Here is a 21,247-nt window from a genome sequence, read left to right on the forward strand (position 1 = left end):
ACCCCAAATTAGCCTAAAATCGTTGTCAAATCCTTGGCACAAAAAATCGTGTTGACCAGTGGATAATAGGAGGTCAAATTTGTAATACAATTTTGGCAATAACTGCTTAACCGCTACAAATAATAATGTATATTAATGTCTTTTCTCTAGTATGCTTTGTCGTACCTACTCTCAAACTTGAAGCCAAATTGTTTTTGGACTTACCCCTGAATTTTAGCAGTAAGACAAAACAACACCATGTGTGGAAGTTTTCTTTGAGCGTGCTTTTAAACAATTTAGAGCAAATGTTTACACTGACATGTTCAGGGTGAATGGGAAGATGGATTGATGGTGCTGGATAAAGCAATGCATCACATGCCTCGAACTAAGCATCGTCTGATCTTGTTTAAGCACAGGGTCATTGTAAAGGCAAAATTGGGAAAAAATATTCAAATGGACTTTGCTAAATTCAAGGTGTGTTGGTTAATGAGATGTGATGTCACATTCTTTCTGTTTGTTTTCATTTGTTCTTGTCCTGCAGGGTGAATCAGAGGAATATGTATCACACATGTGGCACAGAGTTGCACTATGTTCAAGAAATTGTTTAGAGCAGCTGCAAGCATTTCAACATAGCATTGAGGTTTTGTTTTCACATAACACACTGTGGCAGAAAATTGAATATTTACTAGAACTTGCAACTTGGATGTATTGCAATGAATGTGACATTCAAAGTTAGTAGATTAATTGTTACGCTAGCTATTAAAAATTTACTTGTTTGCATTTTTGGCAGGTATTTGTTTTCGTTTTGACATTGTTTTTATTATTCATTTTAAACTGTTATTTTATTTTACGTAATGTTGTAACATTTTGTTGGTTACTGGACTTGAATGCAGATTAACCATCTTCTGGGGTTTTTGTTTTTGGGCTTGCCTCCACAATAATACCAAGGCAATTTGTAACCTTAAGCAAAAAATCGAATTTATTTTAGGAGCATCATGTTTTTTTGCACATATTTTAAATTTTTTACATTAATCGTTTTTAAAATGTTGTCATAATCCTTATTGCTTCTTAAAACAGCATAGGTTATTGCTCGAAAATACTGTTATATCCTACCTTACCTTATTTAAAAGCAACACAAAAAAACTTCTACAACGATTTTCGTCTACAAATAATACAATTGTAAAAATAAGCATTTAAAACAGCCTGAAGAATGTTGATGTTATAAACAAAATTTGTTTATAAAATTAACTTCTTGTGTACATGTAAATGTAGTAAATGTGTTAATGAATTCTATAAACGCATTTAAGTAGTGCAACATTATGAACTGTTATTCTCACCTTTGTAGACTCAATTCTCATCATACAGTGGGCTTGTGATTTACTTTTAAGCCTGAAGTTTGAGACAAAGGTGAATGAAGAAATAACTAAAGAAAAATTTAAGGGTAAAAAATCAAAAAGTTCTAAGACTGCACCTAGAAATGCTGCTGTCAAGAAAAATGACAGCAAAGCTTCTTCTGATAATTTTTTTCAAACAAAAAAGGAAGATTCAGAGGTAAGTCAAAAAAAAATGTGCCGACAAATTCTAGCACTTTGTTCCACAACTTGTTAAATGTGTATTTACACTGCGTTATGCTGTTATAATAAATGAAATCCATAAAGGAAGATGTACATACAGAGTACAGATTCAAAGAATAAAGAGCCTGGTGCACAACTTGAGACTGCTGGAGTGGGCGTCAAAATTGGTGTTAATACACTTAACAAGAATGTCAAGATTGAAGAGCTGCAAAGCACAAGGCAGTTAGAAGGTATTAATCTTAGTGCACATTTACAAAATACCCACTGTTGTGTAATGAAACTGATTTTAAAAATGTTATTACTATAGGTTTAATTCGCAGTCATGTGATGTTGGCAACGATATGCGGAAAGGGCACTAATAATTTCACTTCATTTTGTGAGCTTGCATATGGTTTTGTAATGAGGTATTTTACAACACTATTTAACTATTTGTAACATGCAAAACTGAATCATTTTAAAGCTCGGATTTTTTGTTTTCATTTTATACAAAAGGTTGTGGAAAAATGCCTTAACCTCAGCAAGTAATGTTGTTAAACAAATTCCCAAACAACAAACAGCTGGTACTGATGATGGGAAAAAAAGTTCTGGTGGAAAGAGAGCAACCAAGCCCATACCCGGTTTAAGTGAAAAATCAAAACGTAAAGGTAGAACATGACTAAAATTTCAAAATTAATCTAGAAAGGCTTTCCACGGTCTTGTTAAAATATTACCAAAATGAAAATCATGAATAATGTTTAGTTTCTGCTCAAAAGAAATTCAAGTAATCTAATAATTGTAATTGTTGTTTTTCAAACGTATGCCATACCCCTGAGTTGCTTCTTAAAATTCGTGTAATTGTTTAATCGTGTAATTGTAGCCTAGGGTTGGAATCTTGGGAAATTGTCATGTAAAGGCATTGCTTTGTTTCTTGGGCTGTAAGTGGTTTAACTTGCTAGCCAGAACTATAAACCAAAGGAAAAAACAACAATGATTTCAAGCACAAATACAGTCGTTTGATCATCCTTTTTGATCTCTAAATATTTCATGAATTTCTTGAATTTGAAGTTGCCAAATGAATTCGGTACTTCAATTCAGTGTAATAAATGCTACTGCTTCAAAAAGTACCACAAATGCAACATCTACCCCATTTACCGGTAAATAACTAAGCAAAAATTTATACATGTATTGAGGTGCAAAATGGCCACATCTCTCTGATTGTTTGTAGTTAGCAACCGCCAAGCGCATCCAATCACTACGATTATGAAAAAATCTAAATGGACGTGATATAGTTCCTAACCAAATACTATGTTGCAATATACTCTTTTCAGTACTTTCTACTGGTCGGCCGTTCAAACACTAAAGTCTATTCTGGAACAATTATCCGGTTCACTTTCCCCACTAAATGTTTCCACTAAAAAAATAAAATGCATACAGTTATATGATAAAAATGTTAACATTCCATTTATTTAAATTTATGTTTTATGTATTATGGAGTTTTAGATGTTAGTTCTTTCACAATTTGTGTTGCTAAATAATATCGTATGATTTTTAACATTGTCAATGCTGTTACCCCTTTCAAGGACTTGATCGTATTGATTGAAACCCCTTTTCAAAAAATAACAACTTGTTGCTTGTAATCAATTAATAATAGCCTAAGACAACACAGAAATGATGCCATAATTTTAATTGTTATACTAGGTTTATTTCGCAGTTGGGTCTACAATAATTGAAATCACATGCTTGTACTGCTGTAGGTACACATGAATGCACTCACATTTATCGGGATTGCAGCAGCTGTACCTGTGTATTTCATGCATGTGATTTCATTTCATTTACAAAATAGCTGGTTTCACAGAATCACATAACATGCCGTTTTATGTTTGCTATTGGGCTTGTAAATTGTTGCAACTGTAACCAAAACAGGAAAATCAAAATTAATTCCAGAAAACTTTCAAATTATCCTTTTGGGGTGAATTACCTACAGGTTACCACTGGATTAGATGATTTTACAATTTGTGCATGATTTAATCTTTACATATCTCACCTATCTAGGTTCAAATGGTTCCTTTCCCTCAACAACTGCCGAATGGGCAATTTATGACCCTCCAGAAAATATCAAACAAGCCTTTGTGTTTGATACAAGTGAATGTGCCCTAAACAAACAGAATATTACATGTGCTGGAATGTCGGTGTACTACTTAATGGTATGGATTGGATTACATATATTTTTAGGTTTTTTAAATATCTTCTATGTTTTAACTGCTTTTCAAATGCAGATGCTGTCAGATTATCTTTGTGAGAGTGGTATGAACCATTTCTCATTGCCTGTTTTAAGTTTGGCCGCTGTGATTACTGAAATTATCTTACAAAGCTCGTCATGGGTTCAGCTTATTCAGATAAAAAAGGTAGGGCTTGTACCATTTGTTTTTTTGACAATTACCATTTGTGATATCATAATCACATTACTTGAAAACTTTGTTTATGAAAAGGTCAGAGTATGTTATGAAGTTCATTTGGAAGTTGCAGCTCAGCACTTGGAAAGTTTGATTGGCACTAAATTTTTAACAGAATCTGAACAAATTCAATGTATGCAGGTATGGAAAGGTTTATAGGTTTTTGTGATTTTCTGGACTTACAATCTACAGTATAGATATTTCACAAATAAACATAAGAGTTGGATTCACCAAAAATGATTAAATAAAAATTACTAGTGATATGTGATTAAGTAAAGATAAATCTTGCTGATGGTATGTTTTAGTGATGATCAGAGATATTGTATTGCTCTGTATGTTTATCAGCAAAAGTCTAGATAGCCAAGAGATAACACACCACACACACTTTGTTGTGAGGCTGGTAGATTTTTTAGAGAGCATAAATAAAATAGTGAGCCCAAGCCCATGATTAATGTAAGCTTGGTTTATTTTTTGCTTCCTATCACGGTTAGATAACATAACAATTGAAAGTATAGCAAAAGGCCTAATATATTAACCAAATACAATATTGATACTATTGAATTTATTGATCATCTCATTAAGACGCTGAGTAGAAGAAACATTAGAGACCAACTTAATCTGTAGTGGCTTGGGAGCCATAACCAATACCAATATATCATTCGTGGGAAAGTATTCGCCAGTTGGTTATTGAAATGTTGTTTGTTGATGAAACTGCAATTGTCGCTTAATATTTGGAAACTTGCACTAAATAACTTTATGTGAAAGCGCCGTTTAGTACGTTACCAGGTGATTTCATAGCATCCGAGTTTAAACTGTGTATAATTCCCATTGCCAACGTTTAGTTTATCGTTTGCGATTCTGACCTATTTGTGTATATTTTGTTGAATACTTCCGCTCACATCGCCCCGCTTTATAAACTCGTGCTAAAATGCGAGTAACCGCGCAGACAGAGATATCGAATCGTACGAACGTATTACGTCAGTCGTGTTAAAATGTAATTCGTTAGACTTGTTTTAATTGGTGAATGCTAAGTTTGTGCTTGTGTCATATTAATCGGAACCTGTACAGTTCCTACAATAAAGGATTGTTTTCTGATAAACTGTATCTGTTAATCGTAATAGCTTTCGGCTAGTAACAGTAGTAACACGTTAAGGTTAGAGATTTCTAACCGCACGCAACCACGGAGTCAGATCATTAATTCGGCAGGTAAATTAAGTCCAAATAGTATAAGATAAGCAGTGCCTCTGCAAATCAATTTGAAAATTTCACAGTAGGGCAATTTCAAGAATTCACTTTCAAAAAAATCTAGTTCTTAATTTTTTGGTGATGATCTGCACAAAATTAGTGCAACACAACTCGCTATCGCTACAAATCACTAATTCTGCAACTTGTGACTACTACAACTAGGGTTTTATCTCGCAAGACATTTTTAGCGGACTGATAATGACTTAATCGGCATCGACCAAATTATTGCTTGCCATATTATCCACAGAGTCACACAAGCAATTACCAACAAGCATCGTCAGCTCATGGGATTTCCAAACAATGGAGATTTGAATAATTTTAAATACCGGTTTGAAAATATTTCTCAGTTTCCGGCTGTATTAAGGGCAATTGGCTGCACCCATATTCCTATTAAAAAATCAAGCTGGTTCAAGGAAGAATTCTATTGCAACCACGAATTTTCTTTCTTTATTAATGTTCATGTAGTCACAGATGCTAATATGTGGTTTGCTGATATAGCTTGTTGATGTCATGGATCTACACATGACTGCAGAATTTTTGACAACATGTCACTTTCTTGCGACTTCGAAAATGATTTTATTGATGTTTTTTTTTGTTAGAAGAAGGGGCTATGCTTGCAGAAGGTACACTATGACACAAATTTTGAACCCTGCTTCACAAAACACACAGAATTTTAATAAATCACATATTGCCACAAGAATAGTTGTTGAAAAAATGTTTGGTATTTGAGAGCAAAGATTTCAGTGCCTATAAATTCCACTAAGAACATTTTTAGCTAACACCTTGCCAATTATTTTAAGCGTAACCTGCCTCCTTAACTCTGCACAATGCCAGGGCGAACCAGATTACTTTATGGATGGTTCTGGTATGATTTGGGACCATTTTACCAATGAATACGCTTCTTCATTTACCACAGTGGCAGGAAATGTACATTAGTGCAGCAAAAAATTATTGATAACTATTTTTAAAAAACCCATATGTAGTATTTTTGTTGTTTTGATTTGCAGCATTACAAGTAGGGCTGAGATATTAGACTATTTTCTTTAATTGTAAGCTATCAAATACTCATTAGCTTTGAAAGTGATAATTTATGACAAAACTATATTTTTCAAGAACTGAGATGAAAACTATTTTATTTTTGAAATATCATTGAATTAATTTTATCACTAAAATTAAAATGAAAAGTGATTATTTGACTATAGGTAGATACTGAAACTTGTTGTTAAAGATTGATGGTTAAATTAAGTCCAGAAGACAGTTAAGTTAGAAGCGTTTACTGCATTAAAAATGTGGATTTACCAAATGCCGGATCTCTGGGCTATCCTTTAGAGGCTGTAGGCCCATCCGAAGACCTACAAATGCAGAGTAACTTCTTTCAATTTTCATTTGATACTAAACAAACCTGGTCTGCTAGCTCAGTTTTTGTATCCACCTAGATATAGGATAAAAGGAATCAATGCAGTATTTTAAAAATTCTCGTATCTGTAATTCTCACACCAAATGCTTAAACTTTTATACAACTTTTTTCCTTACATTTTTTCCTAAAAAGCAGTCAAAAACCCTTAATTTTTTCCAACACAAAATGTCAAGTTTTTTCCTGGATCTACACTCAGCAAACGGTATAACAACAACAAACCATCACAAATTAACGTCACATGCGCACTGAACCGGAACCATTTATACTTTTACTATAGTGACATCTTGCATGCGGCCTTCGTCACAATCCCCGTGCTCTCATTTTAAAACTGCTTAAAATAGTATTACAGAGTTTATCATTGATCATCTTGATCTGTCATGATGCATTTCACGATAACGATATGTATGATAAGTTTTGTTAATTTTCTGCTTTCTCTCCATGAACTTTGCAAAACTTTCATAAAAATGTTTTGTGTTTTTAGGATCTGGAACTTCAGAACATACTAAAAGATCTTGCAATGCAAGAAGAGGAAAAAATTCAAAAGGCCAATGAAAATTTTTATGAAAAGGTTGTATAGTTTGACTTTTATTTGATGGTTATTACTGTAGTTATTCGACTTAGCTACCAATAAATCTCTTCTTAAATTAAAACTGTTTTAAACATTGCAAATATCATATAAAATAAGTGTAACTTCAGCATTTAAGGGGCAGGAAAATGTTTTAATTCCTAATTACTGTGTGCATGAAAAGTAATTGGTTACAGGAAACAAGGATTACATTGATTTAAGCAGGGAAAACACACATACTACTGTACAGCAATTAAAGAACAAATGATATAAAGAAAAGTAATGATAAATCGCTCAAACCACTTGGCTTTCGAGTACTTAACTTACTGAGATTTTACTCATCTCAGAATAGATGATGAATCCTGTGAAACGCTTGTTTATGTTTTTGTTGTATTACAACTTGACTACTTTAATGTTATACTACATAGTGTACGGCAACATGTTTTGACTTAATCGGAACAAGTTTATAATACCACCCTGTAGCTGATTTGTCACTTGAAGAAACATGAATACTCACTCTCATTTAGCTTAATTGGTTTTCTCAAAAATTCAGGCTGCATTTCAAGGTTCTAACCATTGCTTATAAAAAAGTCTGAGTGAAGTTGGGCCCGAAAACCACCAAAAAGATCTCTGAAAATTTTACCAAAATCGATTAACAGATTGCTCAGTAATGTTGTTAACAGATAAGCAAGCAAACACACATGTAATGAAATGTTAGCTGTTGTTGAACTCATTATAAAAACTAGTGATTTATGTCGGTGTATTTTTTTCTAATGTTAGGATCACGGTAAAGGTGATGTTGACAATGAAATCATTCAGCCCGGTCCAATAACTTTAAAAGGAAAAAGAGTTGGTGGTGTGAACTTGGGTGAGATATGGACAGAAAAGGCAAAAGAATTAATTTTGTAAGTCTAACGTCAAATTTCTAGACGGTTTTACCAGGTATTAATCAAGTAGAGAAGGAAAAGTTGACAGCTTGTTTACTTATGTGCTGCTTAAAACCTTATTTGAACAAAAGTAATCATTCATAAGACAATTAATTTTATTATTAAAACCTTTTAGAGTGGGATGTTAACCATTTTTGTTGTTTTAACGAATCCAAATTTTGTAAGCAGATTTGGGCCAAATCTTTTACTTTGCATGAAGTGAAAATGAACAGTAAAACGCTCAAGTTTTCATTTGTACCACCAACTATAAAGATGCTGTTCTTATGAATCTGAATATTTTTCATTCGGCTTGTCCTTATGTTTGACACACTTCATTCATTCTCTGCGTATTTTTAATTCCTAAAACTTTTTTTCTGATTTTCTTAAAAGATTTAGCAACCAGGTTTATTGACGAGGATATTTATATTGTGAAATGTTTCTATCTAATGAACTAAATTTATTAACATTTTTAGGTTAGGTTTCTATCAGCCAAGCCGCATATTGCTTAATGAAGCCTTAACTGTTACCAACCATATTAATGACCATGTATTGAAAGCAGACATATACCATGGCTTAGCAAAGCTAGCAGTTCAAGAAGGGCATACTGGACAAGCCCTTCACTATTTAAAAGAAGCTCAATTGATTGGTGGTGATGAATGGTTTTGGGAGGTAAAACCTTTTAGTTCAACTTAACAGTAGAATAGCCATGATTTAAAAAAATTTAGGAATAACTAATTGATTCCTAATGCAGATAAGCTGCGTTCCATTCATTAATTTGGGCCGATAAACATTTTTGAAGTAAAAGTGTCATTAAATGTTTTTTGTTGCACATTGATAATAGTAATAATTACCTAACACTAAGTTGTTTGGACAAAGAAGGCACACCATTTAAACTGCTGTCTTACAGCTATAAAGCAAAATTTTGTACATTAAAAGCATATTAACTTTTGAGGGTGAAAATGTCAGAACAAACTGTTGTTTGTAAAATAATAGTTCTTACTAGATTGTTTGGTTATAATTAGTTAGTATTTGATTGATTTTTTATTAATCTGATTCCATTGATATGCGTGTTCATTTAACACTAATAGACTAGTTAGGCATCAAAGTGCAATAACCAAACAGATAATGTTCTTGAATATAATTATATAATTGATTCACAACGAAATAGTTATAGTTTTCAGAAAACAAAATAGAGATGCATTCAGTATGACTATCAATGCTAGACTGCCCATTGAGAGCAAGCGAGTGCAGGGTTTTTATGCGTTATTGCTTGCTCAGCCATATTGTACTAACTATCAAGCAACTGCTGAGCCTTTCACAGCTCGCATGAAGTTGGATTCTAGTGGTGGCACTTTACCCATTCTTGCAGTTTTTGTGTGACTGATGGTCACTACAATCTATGTCATTGTCTTCTATCTTGAGGTTGTGTGATACAAATAATTAGCTAGCCATAGAGAATAAAATTAATCATTTAGTGAACCGATAGACAGTTACATAAAATATACAACAATAATGATTTCGAATGACACTTACAAAACGTTTTCGCGAGGTCTTCTTTAACTAATTAAACATAAATTCTTTAACAGTATAAATACTCCTGTATGCAAGCAAACAGACACTTATTCAATAAGCTTCATTAAACTAATACTGAAGTAAGTGCCTGGCCATAATTAATATGGTTTAAAATGCTAAAATGCATTCCAACTACTGTATAACCAACCAAACAGCTAAATGCCTTGTGGCTGAACAGTAGCACTAACCAGAAAACAATATTTTGACATCATACATGCCTTAACGTAACAGAGGCACCATACGTCTACCACATGATCATGAACAACTATGGTACTATACACTACTTTGTTTATAAACAATAATGATGTCATAACGATGTCATTCTCTGGTACAAGCACCAACTCAAAGAACTCCTCTGTGATAACTTAATCAAATGCAATAAATGACTTAAAATTGTTAATCATTACGTATTCCGCTGTATTGCTCAAGATTAACCAGAAGTTTATTTAATTTTTTGCAAAATTTGTTCCAAATATTACACATCACATCTCTAGTGGAACATACACATAGTGTGCAATTTATCTTTGCTAATTCAGTGACATTGATTCTTTTTGTCTTTAATGATTCAAAAGTACCGATTGGATATGACCCTATGAATTGAAATTATTACTTTTGCCTGAGGTTTATGTCATACTTAAAAATGTTTTCCAAGAAATTGTTTGTCAGAGTTGGACATCAGAGGTTTTCAGCTTACATTCAAATACATAGCTAATTGTTCCAATGATTTTTTACATCAGATGGTTGATGGTTCAAATTAATGAATTCCGGAAAAAGGGATCCCATTTTACAAACAAATTTAATAATAATTTTTTCTTTTTTAGGATAACATCAATACATTGATCGATGCAATCACCCTCAACCAAGATCCATCTTTCGATGATAATGTGAAGATTAACAAAATTGTAAAACATACTGTGGATTGTTTAAATATACTAGAAAGTAAAAGACCAACCAAGCAGTCCACTATAGGTATGCTAAAACTCCAGTAACTGTTTGTATGATAATAATTAATTAATTATATTATATAAATTAGTTAAACGGAAACCACATAAAGATAATTGCATAACAAAATGTAAAATTTTGTTAAATACAGTGCTGCTGTTTTTCTATAAACGGTAAATCTGTTTGTACAGCAAATGAATTCCAAAACTGTTTTCATTATGTCATACATGCATAAGATTTGTCATCATACAAAATGCACAAAGTTTCTAAATTTGGAAAAATGTGTTCGCCAACAGAAAAATTCAAAGTCTTTATTGCGCACCTAATGCATTTCTCTCATTGTTCATTCGATGTTTTTGGCAGCTATGCGAAAGTGTCATGACCTCGAAACTCAAACACTAAATTCGAGCAACTTTGGCTTTATTAAAAACAAAACTGAACAATCCTAAAACAAATGGAATCAGTTAGGCAAAACGTGAAAGATATATAATACTTATATATATGAACTCGTACTATTGAGCAGCCGACCCACCGACACTGCGCTTACTACAGAATGATGTTCTACTGATGAGACCAACACATTTAAGGCGGCGAAGCAATTAAGGAGGCGTGATTGTGCGCGAGGCAAAATGGCGTAAACAAAGGAATGTCACCACAGAAAGCATCTCCTTTATAAATTCCATGCGTCAGTATACGCACAGTTGAGTTGGCACACTGGTGATCTCAAGTTAAGCAATTCATTAACTCATCATGTCGACCTGACTAGAAAGATTTTCAGCTAATAAACTCTTGTGTTTAGTTTTTAACTGCTTAATAATAGTAATAAATATTACTCAAGAATGCACACAGTTCAAGATAACAGCGGCGATGATGACGATGACGACGACGACGCAAGATTTGTAAATGAATTGAATCATGGACCACTGAAACTAGTCTCAATACACCGGTTGGAACCATACTTTAAGCTAATTTGATGTAAATTATGACATACATAGTGCAGTTATTAGCTTCATTAGTAAAAACAGTTTGAGTGAAGCTGGTATTTAGATCAAGTATAAATAGAACATTTCATGTGAGTGACAAGCAACAATTATAGTTAAAACATTAAGTACTTCAGTGCATAACAGGAACTTCTTGTGTTTGTTTAATCTAATATAACATACAATTTGTGTATTTTGACTGAATGAAGAAGATGCTGGGTAAGGAAGATGCTAAACTACAGCCAACTGATCTCTATCTTGGCTGTTGGCGCCAGCCTATTCCACTACAAATAATTGCTGGTTAACACACAAATCATTCACTCATTTATCCATACTTATGCTGTCACCTGTGACCACCATTTCTTTGTTTCATCATTATTTCACCTGTTTTGGCACCCATCATCATCTTCCATTCGCCTGTTGTTCAGGCCTGGTCTTCATCCCGAAACAAATTCAGGGTCGACCAGTTGTCTGCAGCGACGCCTCCACTTTCCCCTGTCGATGGCATCCTCGATTTTCAAACCTTTTCTTTTCATATCATCCTTCACCGTCTCTTCCCATGTTTTCTTTGGTCTTCCCCTTTTCACCTTTCCTTCAATCATCATATGTTGTACTCTTCTTATTAAGCTCTCCTCATTCATTCGCTCAACGTGCCCCAACCATCTCAGACGATGTCCTCTCAGATGTTCTTCAATATCTTCCACACATGTCCACCTTCTTATTACATCATTGGTAATCCCATCTCGTAGTGTCTTACCACACATCATTCGAATCATCCTCATTTCTGTCGTCTGCATTCGCCTGATATCAGCCTTCTTCATCGCCCAGCATTCAGCTCCATAGCACATCACACTTCTTACACATGCTTTATACAGCCTTCCTTTCAGGTTGGTAGAGAGTAGTCTGCCACAGAGTGTACCAGACAATTCCTTAAACTTTTTCCAACTAGCGTGTATTCTTGCCATCATTGCCCTGCCAGTACTGTCATTTTCCCCTATCATACCCCCCAAATAACGAAACTCCTTAACAAGCTCGATCTCATCACTTCCCAATTTCACATATTTCTCCTCTTCTTCATCACTTATACAACCTTTACATCTGCCACATTCGTAATTCATTCCACTCGTCAGCCTTCCATTGATACCTGAACATCTCTTATGCACCCAATACTTTCACTTTCTGCATTGAATCGAATTTCTCCCTACTCTCTTCCCACAAATTGCGCATGGATCAACAGTACTGACTACTCCCTTCGACGATTTTCTACCAATTCTCATCGCTTTGGTTTTATTGATGTTCACCTTCAAACCTTTGCTTTCCAGTGCGTTTTTCCATCTAACAAACTTCTCCTCCATCTCTTTCCAGCTATCTCCTACGAGAACTAAATCGTCAGCATACAAGAACTCTTCCACTGTTGTTTCCAAATCATGTGTCAGAGCATCCATAACAATTACGAAAAGCAATAATAATAACAATAGATATAACAATAGCAATAACAATAACAAACAATAGCAATAACAATTATGTTTTGGCACCCATGCTATAAATAAAGATCAGTTGAAACTAATCACCTACCTGTGGAGTTGTTTTTTAGTTGAAAAAGCTTAGCCATATTACCGCTACTAACTGACTTGTTTCAAATACCAGCTGACAGCCACTAGCCATGTTAATTTCACACTTTGATGTCTTAATTTCCACCACCCTTGTCATAATTACATAGTACCAAATTTTCCATACATTTTAGGCAAAAACTGTTTAACCACACCTTATTATTAAAAAGTTATTTCTCCAGTATTCTTATAGATAACTATTTTTTACTTTGGTGTGAAGGTGAGCTTGTTTTTGGAATTTCCCCTTAATCTAAGTCCCAGTCCAGTTATAGTTACAGATAAGGGAAAGAATTGTATAATAAATGCCAATGCAGTGTGAATGATGGTCTGTGAGGTGCCTTACTCTATTGCTACTTATTTTTTAATCTGGGGTAACTTTTTTTCATTCGTGAACCCTTGGTCTCGTTGATAGTTCCTTTCTCAGCCTTCAGACAATCGTCAAGAATGGGAGCGTTTTGACATTGCAAAAGGGCGTTAGATGCATTCAAAATTGGAAGCAATTTGATTTTCCTAAGCAGTTTGCTTCTATTTATCAAAATTAGTTTCTCTGATGCTGTATATTTTTGTGTGGTTAAGAAATGCACCTAGCCTTATATCTGCAGTACAGCATAATATTAGAGTTCAATACTCTCTAATCCTTTTAGAAACTTAGTTTTCCTCATCCAAAAACGAGTTGTTGCCTCAGAACACTCTTTAATTTTATTTGTTCATTGTACTCGTATATAATCATACTTTGTCTAAGTGGGAAACAAATGTAGAAAAGTAAAGTTTACCAAACTGATTATTCTGTCATAGCCACTGGCACCAAATCTTGGTTTGCAAGGTATGCCAAGCACATCATGGTACAGAGAATGACGTCATAGCACACCCTGAAATATGGAAAAATTGACCAGTGCAATTGTCACATTTGCATATATTTGCAATGTTTCGTGTTAACATATCTTAACCCTCCGTCAGGCGCAACTGATCTGTCAGGCACAAGGCCGACGTAATTTCTATCTTACGGTCTGATTGGCCAAGTGGAAACTGCTTCTGTACCATCCACACCGACCACCTGCTTGTAAACGTGGTCAAGCTCAGTTGGAGATTGGAGTTAGTGGAAGGCAGATATAGCGTCAGAGATCTCTCATTCACATTGCGCCCGAATACGTCATTAGTGGCAGAGAATGATGCTCTCCATGTACAACAGACAACGGTCAAAGAAGGCTTTCAAGATAAGAATGCAAGAAATGCCACATTGCACTTTGTTTGGAGCATGCGTTTTTAGTTTGTCAGTCCTGCTTTGAAAACGAGCCAAAGGAGTGAAACAATCTGCCAGATGCATAACATTTTGAAAATTATTCTCAGACACTTTTTCTTTCGTTAAAAACATAATAAAAGGATAAAACCACCTCAAACGATTTGTATTTTTAAAGCATAACAACTAACTATCGGCATATATGAGCGCGCTCATTTCGAATCCTTATTTTAAACAATGATTTTTAACGTGTGTCTGACAGGCACATTGCGTCCGTACGTGTGACTAATTATATTGCGCCTGAAGGAGGGTTAATTTAATTGAACTTTTAAAGTTTCACCATCTTTTTAATTTTGTTCACCCTTCTTTCTGTTGCGAGGCCAATTTTGACATCTTTCACGCATTTTATCGCAATCTTTTGACAATGTTTTCATTTAAACAACGTAAAGGACGCAGTGCAACTTAGTTTAGCTCATTAAAATTAACTGAATAATGTATTGAAAATTGTAATTTTCCTTAAGGATTGTAAATAAATACCATATCTACAAATGTCCACTATTTAACAGCATGTTAGACCAGTACCACCAGATAAAGTGCGCATTTGTTCACGCCATATTGTATTGTAGTAACAGTATTGTTTGTGATGGTTCCGGAAATAGCATTCATTTCTGGATTTTTAGTTCATTAAAATAAAAAATGCATCATGCATTTTACATTCCGAACATTACTTCGCTATTTGCTCGTACACTAATTCTGCAACGTGATGATAGAATTATTACTAGCACAAACATAGTTTATTTAGTAGTTAAATTGAATACTGATACTGTAAAATGGTTCAAAAATTTTTTTATTTTCACAGAAATCAAACAGTACCGGTATTAAATGAAAGGAAGAAAGTGTAAACTAAATAAAAATTTAAACTTCTTTCTTTGGAAATTGCTTACTACATTCATCAGTCAATAAATATAAACTTTACTATTAGCCATATCAAACAAACAACAATTTTTTCAAACAATTTAAATGCTTCTCGGTTTTAGCCATCTGACAACCCACCGACGTGCGCTATGCCACTTGATTACAAAACCTGCATATTTTGACCCAATGCATTTGTCGCATGACGCAAAATTGCAGTTTCAAATAGTGTGAACAGTGGTCAAATTGGTTTGGTTGGTTTCGTATTGCATGGAGATAAAAAACGGCTTGGTGCCAAGATTTTGCCAACGGAAAATAACGCACAATTAGGTGTTGGGCCATTTCAATTTGTTGCTTGGAATTATAGGCTAACTATATAAAGATACGCCTTTTGACTTGCACCTGGAACTTTGATGTGTCAAAACAGAAATAAACTAATTTTTGCTTGAAAGGCATAAAACTCGTTTGATAAAACTGATATAAATTATTGTGTTCGCTGCCGAACTTTGCATCGCATAGTGCATTGGCACAGCGTCCTTTATTTCCTCAATCTAATGAATTTGATGCCAGGGAAATATTTATGAATAAAGATGTTTTGAAGAAATTACTGTTTGAAATCATTGTAATGTTGGAAACGATCATTCATTGGTCAATTCATTTGGTTTTGTTCGTATGAAGAGCATGGCATTATTGGTATTCTACATGTACTGGCTCAGAATGAAGACCCTTCGTGATGTTCAACTTCGTGGATTCGATACATTGATTCATTTGTTTGATGTTACCAAGATATTTTACTGTACAAACCCATTAGCAACTTTTTGTAATCAACAAACATGTTTTTGTTAATTTTATCTACTAAAGTGTAATTTAAGTGAGCTGGTTTTATACAATAACGTTTGGCTTTGAGTGAACCGTGAAAGCAGTGAAGAAGAACCTGGTAGGCAAGTTCTGTAATAATATAACCCAGATCAGATTGTTTTGTTGCTATAATAGTTGTATACTTGTAAACTGGGTTTGAAGTGTGTTTACTTTGCTGTAAACAACTTTTGCGTGAGTTCAACACGTTGGAAATCATGATGTATATAATAGCATAAATAATATCACATAGTAATTTGAATAATTATAAGATATTGTCTGATTGAGGGCAATACAAGGGTCATTGGGCATAAAATGGCTGATTACTAAAGAAAGGTTGATAAACACTAGACATTTTATCATTTTGATTTTTCGTTTTATCATAACAAATTGTCTGGACTGTTTATACCAGTAAATATCTATTTCTGTTTTCTTACTGGGATAAATGACGACATATTTTTTTCCAGGTTATATAAAGGCAATTTTGATAGCACGAAGTTGTTTAATAAAACTTAAAAATACATCTGAGCCAATGTCGAACACACTGGAAAAATTGCACCAGGCAGAAAATATGCTTCAAAGTCTTGGATTTTATCGCCAACTTGCGTTTATACATAAGGTTCGTTAAGGTCTACTTTTTGTGCTACAATATAATATGACGTCTATATATAATACTATGTGATAAAGTCAACCTATTAAGTTGCAGTCGGTGTCTACTGCAGTAGTGTTAAAATGGCGTTGTATGAACACAAATTCATATTAATTTTTACGGTCTCTGAATAAAAAGCTATTTCAGTCATTTTGGTGAATTATTATATATTAGCCATAAATTTGCATTTTAATGATCTTTGAAAAAAAGTGGCAAAAGCAAGATCATATTAAATTGGCCAATAGTAGTTAACTGGAATGGCAGTATTTTCTTTATATAAAAATCTTCATGACACTATTCCTCTTGATTATTGCTTATACCACTGAGATATTCAGGTGAGTGTTCTAGATCAGGGCTTCTCAAACTATGGGTCGCGACCCCAAATGGGGTCGCGTAATGAATTTTTGGGGTCGTAATGAAATAGTTTAATTTAGTCTAGTGCCGGTCCGGTAGGTTGTAGTCTTGCCATGTTGTCAATCTGAAGTGTCCAAGTTTTTGAAAAAATCACATGGAAATGACTGCATTTTAGGGCCGTAATGTAATCGGTCCTTGATGACTTTACAACCAGCCTGGCCTGTGCACATGGAAAAAGGCTATTAAATATTTTTATTGTCATGTTAATAGGCTATCCATTTCCAAGAAATGTGTTTTTTAAGGATTGACCGCAACCGTTGGTGTGAAATGTCGAACGATAAAATATAACCAATCGTAACAATTGATGCATTGTTACGCTATGATTGCTGTAACGTGCTGACCAAAAGTAACCTTACCGCTCGCATTATGATTTCAGAGTAGCCTAGTAACTAACTTCTGAAGGAACCTAGGCTAAAGTTTAAAGCAGTTTTTAATGTCATGTTTTTAATGTCATTAACGTGAATGTCCCCATAATGGGGTCGCATAGAAATATCTTTTTCAAAATGGGGTCGCAGAACAAAAAAGTTTGAGAAGCCCTGTTCTAGATGGTTGTATAGAAAACAAAGCTTGGTATCACATACACGGGTATCTTGTTTACTGCTCAGGAAGTTGACCAAATTCTCCCTGTAGTTGGAAACTTTGCTATTTCCCAAAAATTTTTGACAACTTCCACAAAATCGCTGATTTCATGTTTCTACTGATGCTATATCCAAGAAAAACACTCGAACACTTGGCCAAAGAGACACTTGGAGAGATTAATGTCAATTCCATGTTATGAGAGTCCTTCAAAGAGTTGTCGAGTGTGTGTTTTGTCTACGGTATATCAGAAGATTTGCTTGCGACAAGCGCGTCCTCAATGTAAGCGAAATAGAAGTCTACACCACAAAGTATTTTACCAGTGCAGTGTTTTACTGTTTGCCTAGCATTGTGTTAGCGAAACGGTATTCTCAAAAACTTAATCATACCAAAAGTATACAAGGATGGCAGCTTTTGGAATGTCGTCTGTCTTCACAAGAATCTGAAAGTATGCCTTTTGCAAGTTCAATCTTTTATCAATATTTGTTCCGGATAGACTGAGAGGAAAGTCCTGGATGTATTGTATTGAATATCAAGAACAGTGATGCTGTTAAGAGCCTGAAAATTTTTGCATGGCCACCAGTCATCGCAACATTGCTTCGGAACCATACGTAGTGACGAGGAGCTGGACGATGTTGCTGTGGAAACCTTCTTGGTTTAGATGCTACATGAGGTGTCTTGTGGACAATATGATGTGTCACAAATTGTTTCACTGATGAGTTGAAGTGAGGTGCCTCCACAAACTTAGGGTAGTTCCTTGAATAAAGCTGAATAAAGCTCATCAGCATGAAAATTTATATTTAAACAAAAGTTTATTGTCTGTCAATAATATGTTGAAAAAGTGTGTGTTTGTGTCGGTCTGCCTCAGTGGGCAGAATGATTTATGCATAGGTGGGTAGTACCGCAGTACTGTAGTACCGAATGACTGTCCCGCGGTACATTTTCATTATTGATACCAGCACCATCAGTACTTATGAAAAAAAGTAGTATCAAATATCTGTACCGAATTGCTTTTTTTCAAAATTTCAATCAGTCCGCGTACTCGGTACTTTTCACATGATAATTTCAAAATTTAACAGACAAATTGCAAGCGATTAACGTCACACATGTTTTGACCTGGAGCAACCTTTACCAGTGATATGATTGTGGCAAACAATGCATTTGCAGCAGCATCTTCTGCACAAAAAGTACCGGTACCGAATACCGACAATGTACCGAACTACTTTTTTAAAACAGTACCGGATGATGCAGATGTTGGACGTACCCATCATCTCGAAGATATTGTAGGTGATTTGTGCTTTTCTGTCAATAAAAAGGTCCTGGCCTGATTCTAATACCATATGTACCAATTCTTCAAGGAGTCTTTGTAGAAACAGTGAAGTTAAAAGCTTATCATCCAGAACTTCAGCTTCTGTACCAAGAAGTTTTTTTTACTTCATTTTCATTCACAAAATAATGTCATCCATTCAAGTGTCGACAGCAGGAAGAAATGCCTATATTAGGTGGATGCTAAATGGCAGTCTTAAAAAGCGATATGGACCAAGCTGTGTGTTAATCATACATAGCTTCGAACTACTTTCATCTAATTTCATTTGCCAAAAGCCTGACAGACCATCTAACTTGGAGAAGTATTTAGCAATGGCATTGGCCTCCAAAAGGAGGCGTAGGTTTTAATCCCACTTCTGAGACCATGTACTGTTCTGATGTACCTTTCAATTGTATGATTTAGAATCAGCTCACACAGAACGTGCATACACGACTGTTAGTTTATTCGAATGATCTTAATAAGACAATCAGAAATATAACAGTACAACACCAGATTGAAGGGGACAATAATCATTTCATCAAGGAACAGCTTGTAGTAATTTATGGGCAATTAAATTTAAGCATGCTGTTTCCCCATTAGGTGGTGAGTCTGACAGATAGGGAGTTGATGGCGAGGCCAGATCAAGTAGTTACCAGGGTAACTAGTATAGCGACCAACACTTCAGTAATAAAATTCCTTACAAACATTGTCACACATACCAATGTTATGTAACTTACATTTTTTTGTATTATTTTGGGAAATCTTAAAAGCTATAGCAAAATGAATTGTTGAACTAGAAAATGTCTCAATCATTGTACAAAATTGCAACATGTCTCTTTTGAGCTAATTTGTAATTTTGAAATGTTACTACATTCTATTCATGTAGTATGTCTTTACTAATAACTTTATAGTTTTAGTTTGCAGGTTTGCAATTTACTTTATGTTCTCTGTGCTTTACGTACTTTGCTTCAAAACTAAATTGATATTCAGATAAATAAAACTTAACAGTTAGTAGTGACAATTGGCAATAACTAGATATTTAAAGACCTGTAGTGGCTTGGGAGCCACATCCAATACCATTATATCAATTGTGGAAACGTATGCGCCATTTAGTTACTGAAACATTGTTCATTGATAAAACTGCAACTAGCATTTCTGCAAGCTGCAATTTGGCTGCAGTTGCAACTTTATAAAACTGCAATCGTAATGCAACATTTGGAAACTTGCTCTAAATAACTTTATGTGAAAACGCCGTTTAGTACGTTACCAGGTGATTTCATAACATCCTAGTTTTAACTGAAGGTAATTCCCATTGCCAACGCTTTGTGCTTATCGTTTGCGCGTTTTGAAATGTCCGTGTATTTTGTGTCGAATATTTCCGTTCACAGCGCTCTACGCTGTTATAAGCTTAAACTTCTGTGCGAGTAGGAGCCCAGTCGGAGATATACCGAATCGTACGAACGTACTACGTTATTCGCGTAATTGTAATTCGTTAAACTTGTTTTAAATGATGAATGTTAAGTTTGTGAACGTATTATAATCGGAAGCTGTACAGTTCCTACAATAAAGGATTGCTTCTGATAAACGGCATCTGTTAATCGTAAGAACTTGCGGTTAGTAGACAAGGTTAGAGATTTCTAACCGCACGCAACCTCGGAGTCAGATCAGTAATTCGGCAGGTAAATTAAGACCGAATAGCTAGTTAAGACAACCAGTGCCTCCGCAGACCTTTGTTGATAATTAATTAATCATGACAAGCAAACAGGTAAATTTAATATATACATTGATAGCATTGGTTTCTTATGAAACGTATGTAATTTAGAAGCGATCTTAAAGTTAGGGGCAAATCCAAAAAAATTTGATCTTATATCAAGGAGTAGTTGACGGTCAGTATACTGAAGAAAGGGTTTTTACTTATATGTTACAGTTAAGCAGTTTTGCTATAAAACATGACAAAAAATGCAAATTCACATGGTTTAATTATGGCAGAGATGGTAGAATACTTTACATCGCACTTCAAAAAAAAACAATATGCGTAACTCAGGTTTTTAGATGA

The 21,247-nt window shown here is 34.5% G+C and overlaps 1 protein-coding gene across 4 annotated transcripts in view; it reads left to right on the forward strand.

Annotated features, from left to right (window-relative positions):
- LOC143450844 (cilia- and flagella-associated protein 46-like) overlaps window positions 1–21,247 on the forward strand; it is a 143,706-nt gene that overhangs the window by 74,692 nt on the left and 47,767 nt on the right. For all 4 annotated transcript variants that reach the window (XM_076951574.1, XM_076951575.1, XM_076951576.1 and 1 more), the window contains 14 exons: window positions 307–453; window positions 521–710; window positions 1,325–1,530; window positions 1,654–1,783; window positions 1,861–1,957; window positions 2,046–2,197; window positions 3,585–3,736; window positions 3,809–3,937; window positions 4,022–4,126; window positions 7,129–7,215; window positions 7,993–8,117; window positions 8,612–8,807; window positions 10,532–10,679; window positions 16,714–16,865. In XM_076951574.1, coding sequence (XP_076807689.1) covers window positions 307–453; window positions 521–710; window positions 1,325–1,530; window positions 1,654–1,783; window positions 1,861–1,957; window positions 2,046–2,197; window positions 3,585–3,736; window positions 3,809–3,937; window positions 4,022–4,126; window positions 7,129–7,215; window positions 7,993–8,117; window positions 8,612–8,807; window positions 10,532–10,679; window positions 16,714–16,865 — 2,016 coding nt within the window. The remainder of the gene's footprint in view (window positions 1–306; window positions 454–520; window positions 711–1,324; window positions 1,531–1,653; window positions 1,784–1,860; window positions 1,958–2,045; window positions 2,198–3,584; window positions 3,737–3,808; window positions 3,938–4,021; window positions 4,127–7,128; window positions 7,216–7,992; window positions 8,118–8,611; window positions 8,808–10,531; window positions 10,680–16,713; window positions 16,866–21,247) is intronic.

Source organism: Clavelina lepadiformis, chromosome 3, assembly GCF_947623445.1.
Source record: "Clavelina lepadiformis chromosome 3, kaClaLepa1.1, whole genome shotgun sequence".
NCBI lineage: Eukaryota > Metazoa > Chordata > Ascidiacea > Aplousobranchia > Clavelinidae > Clavelina > Clavelina lepadiformis.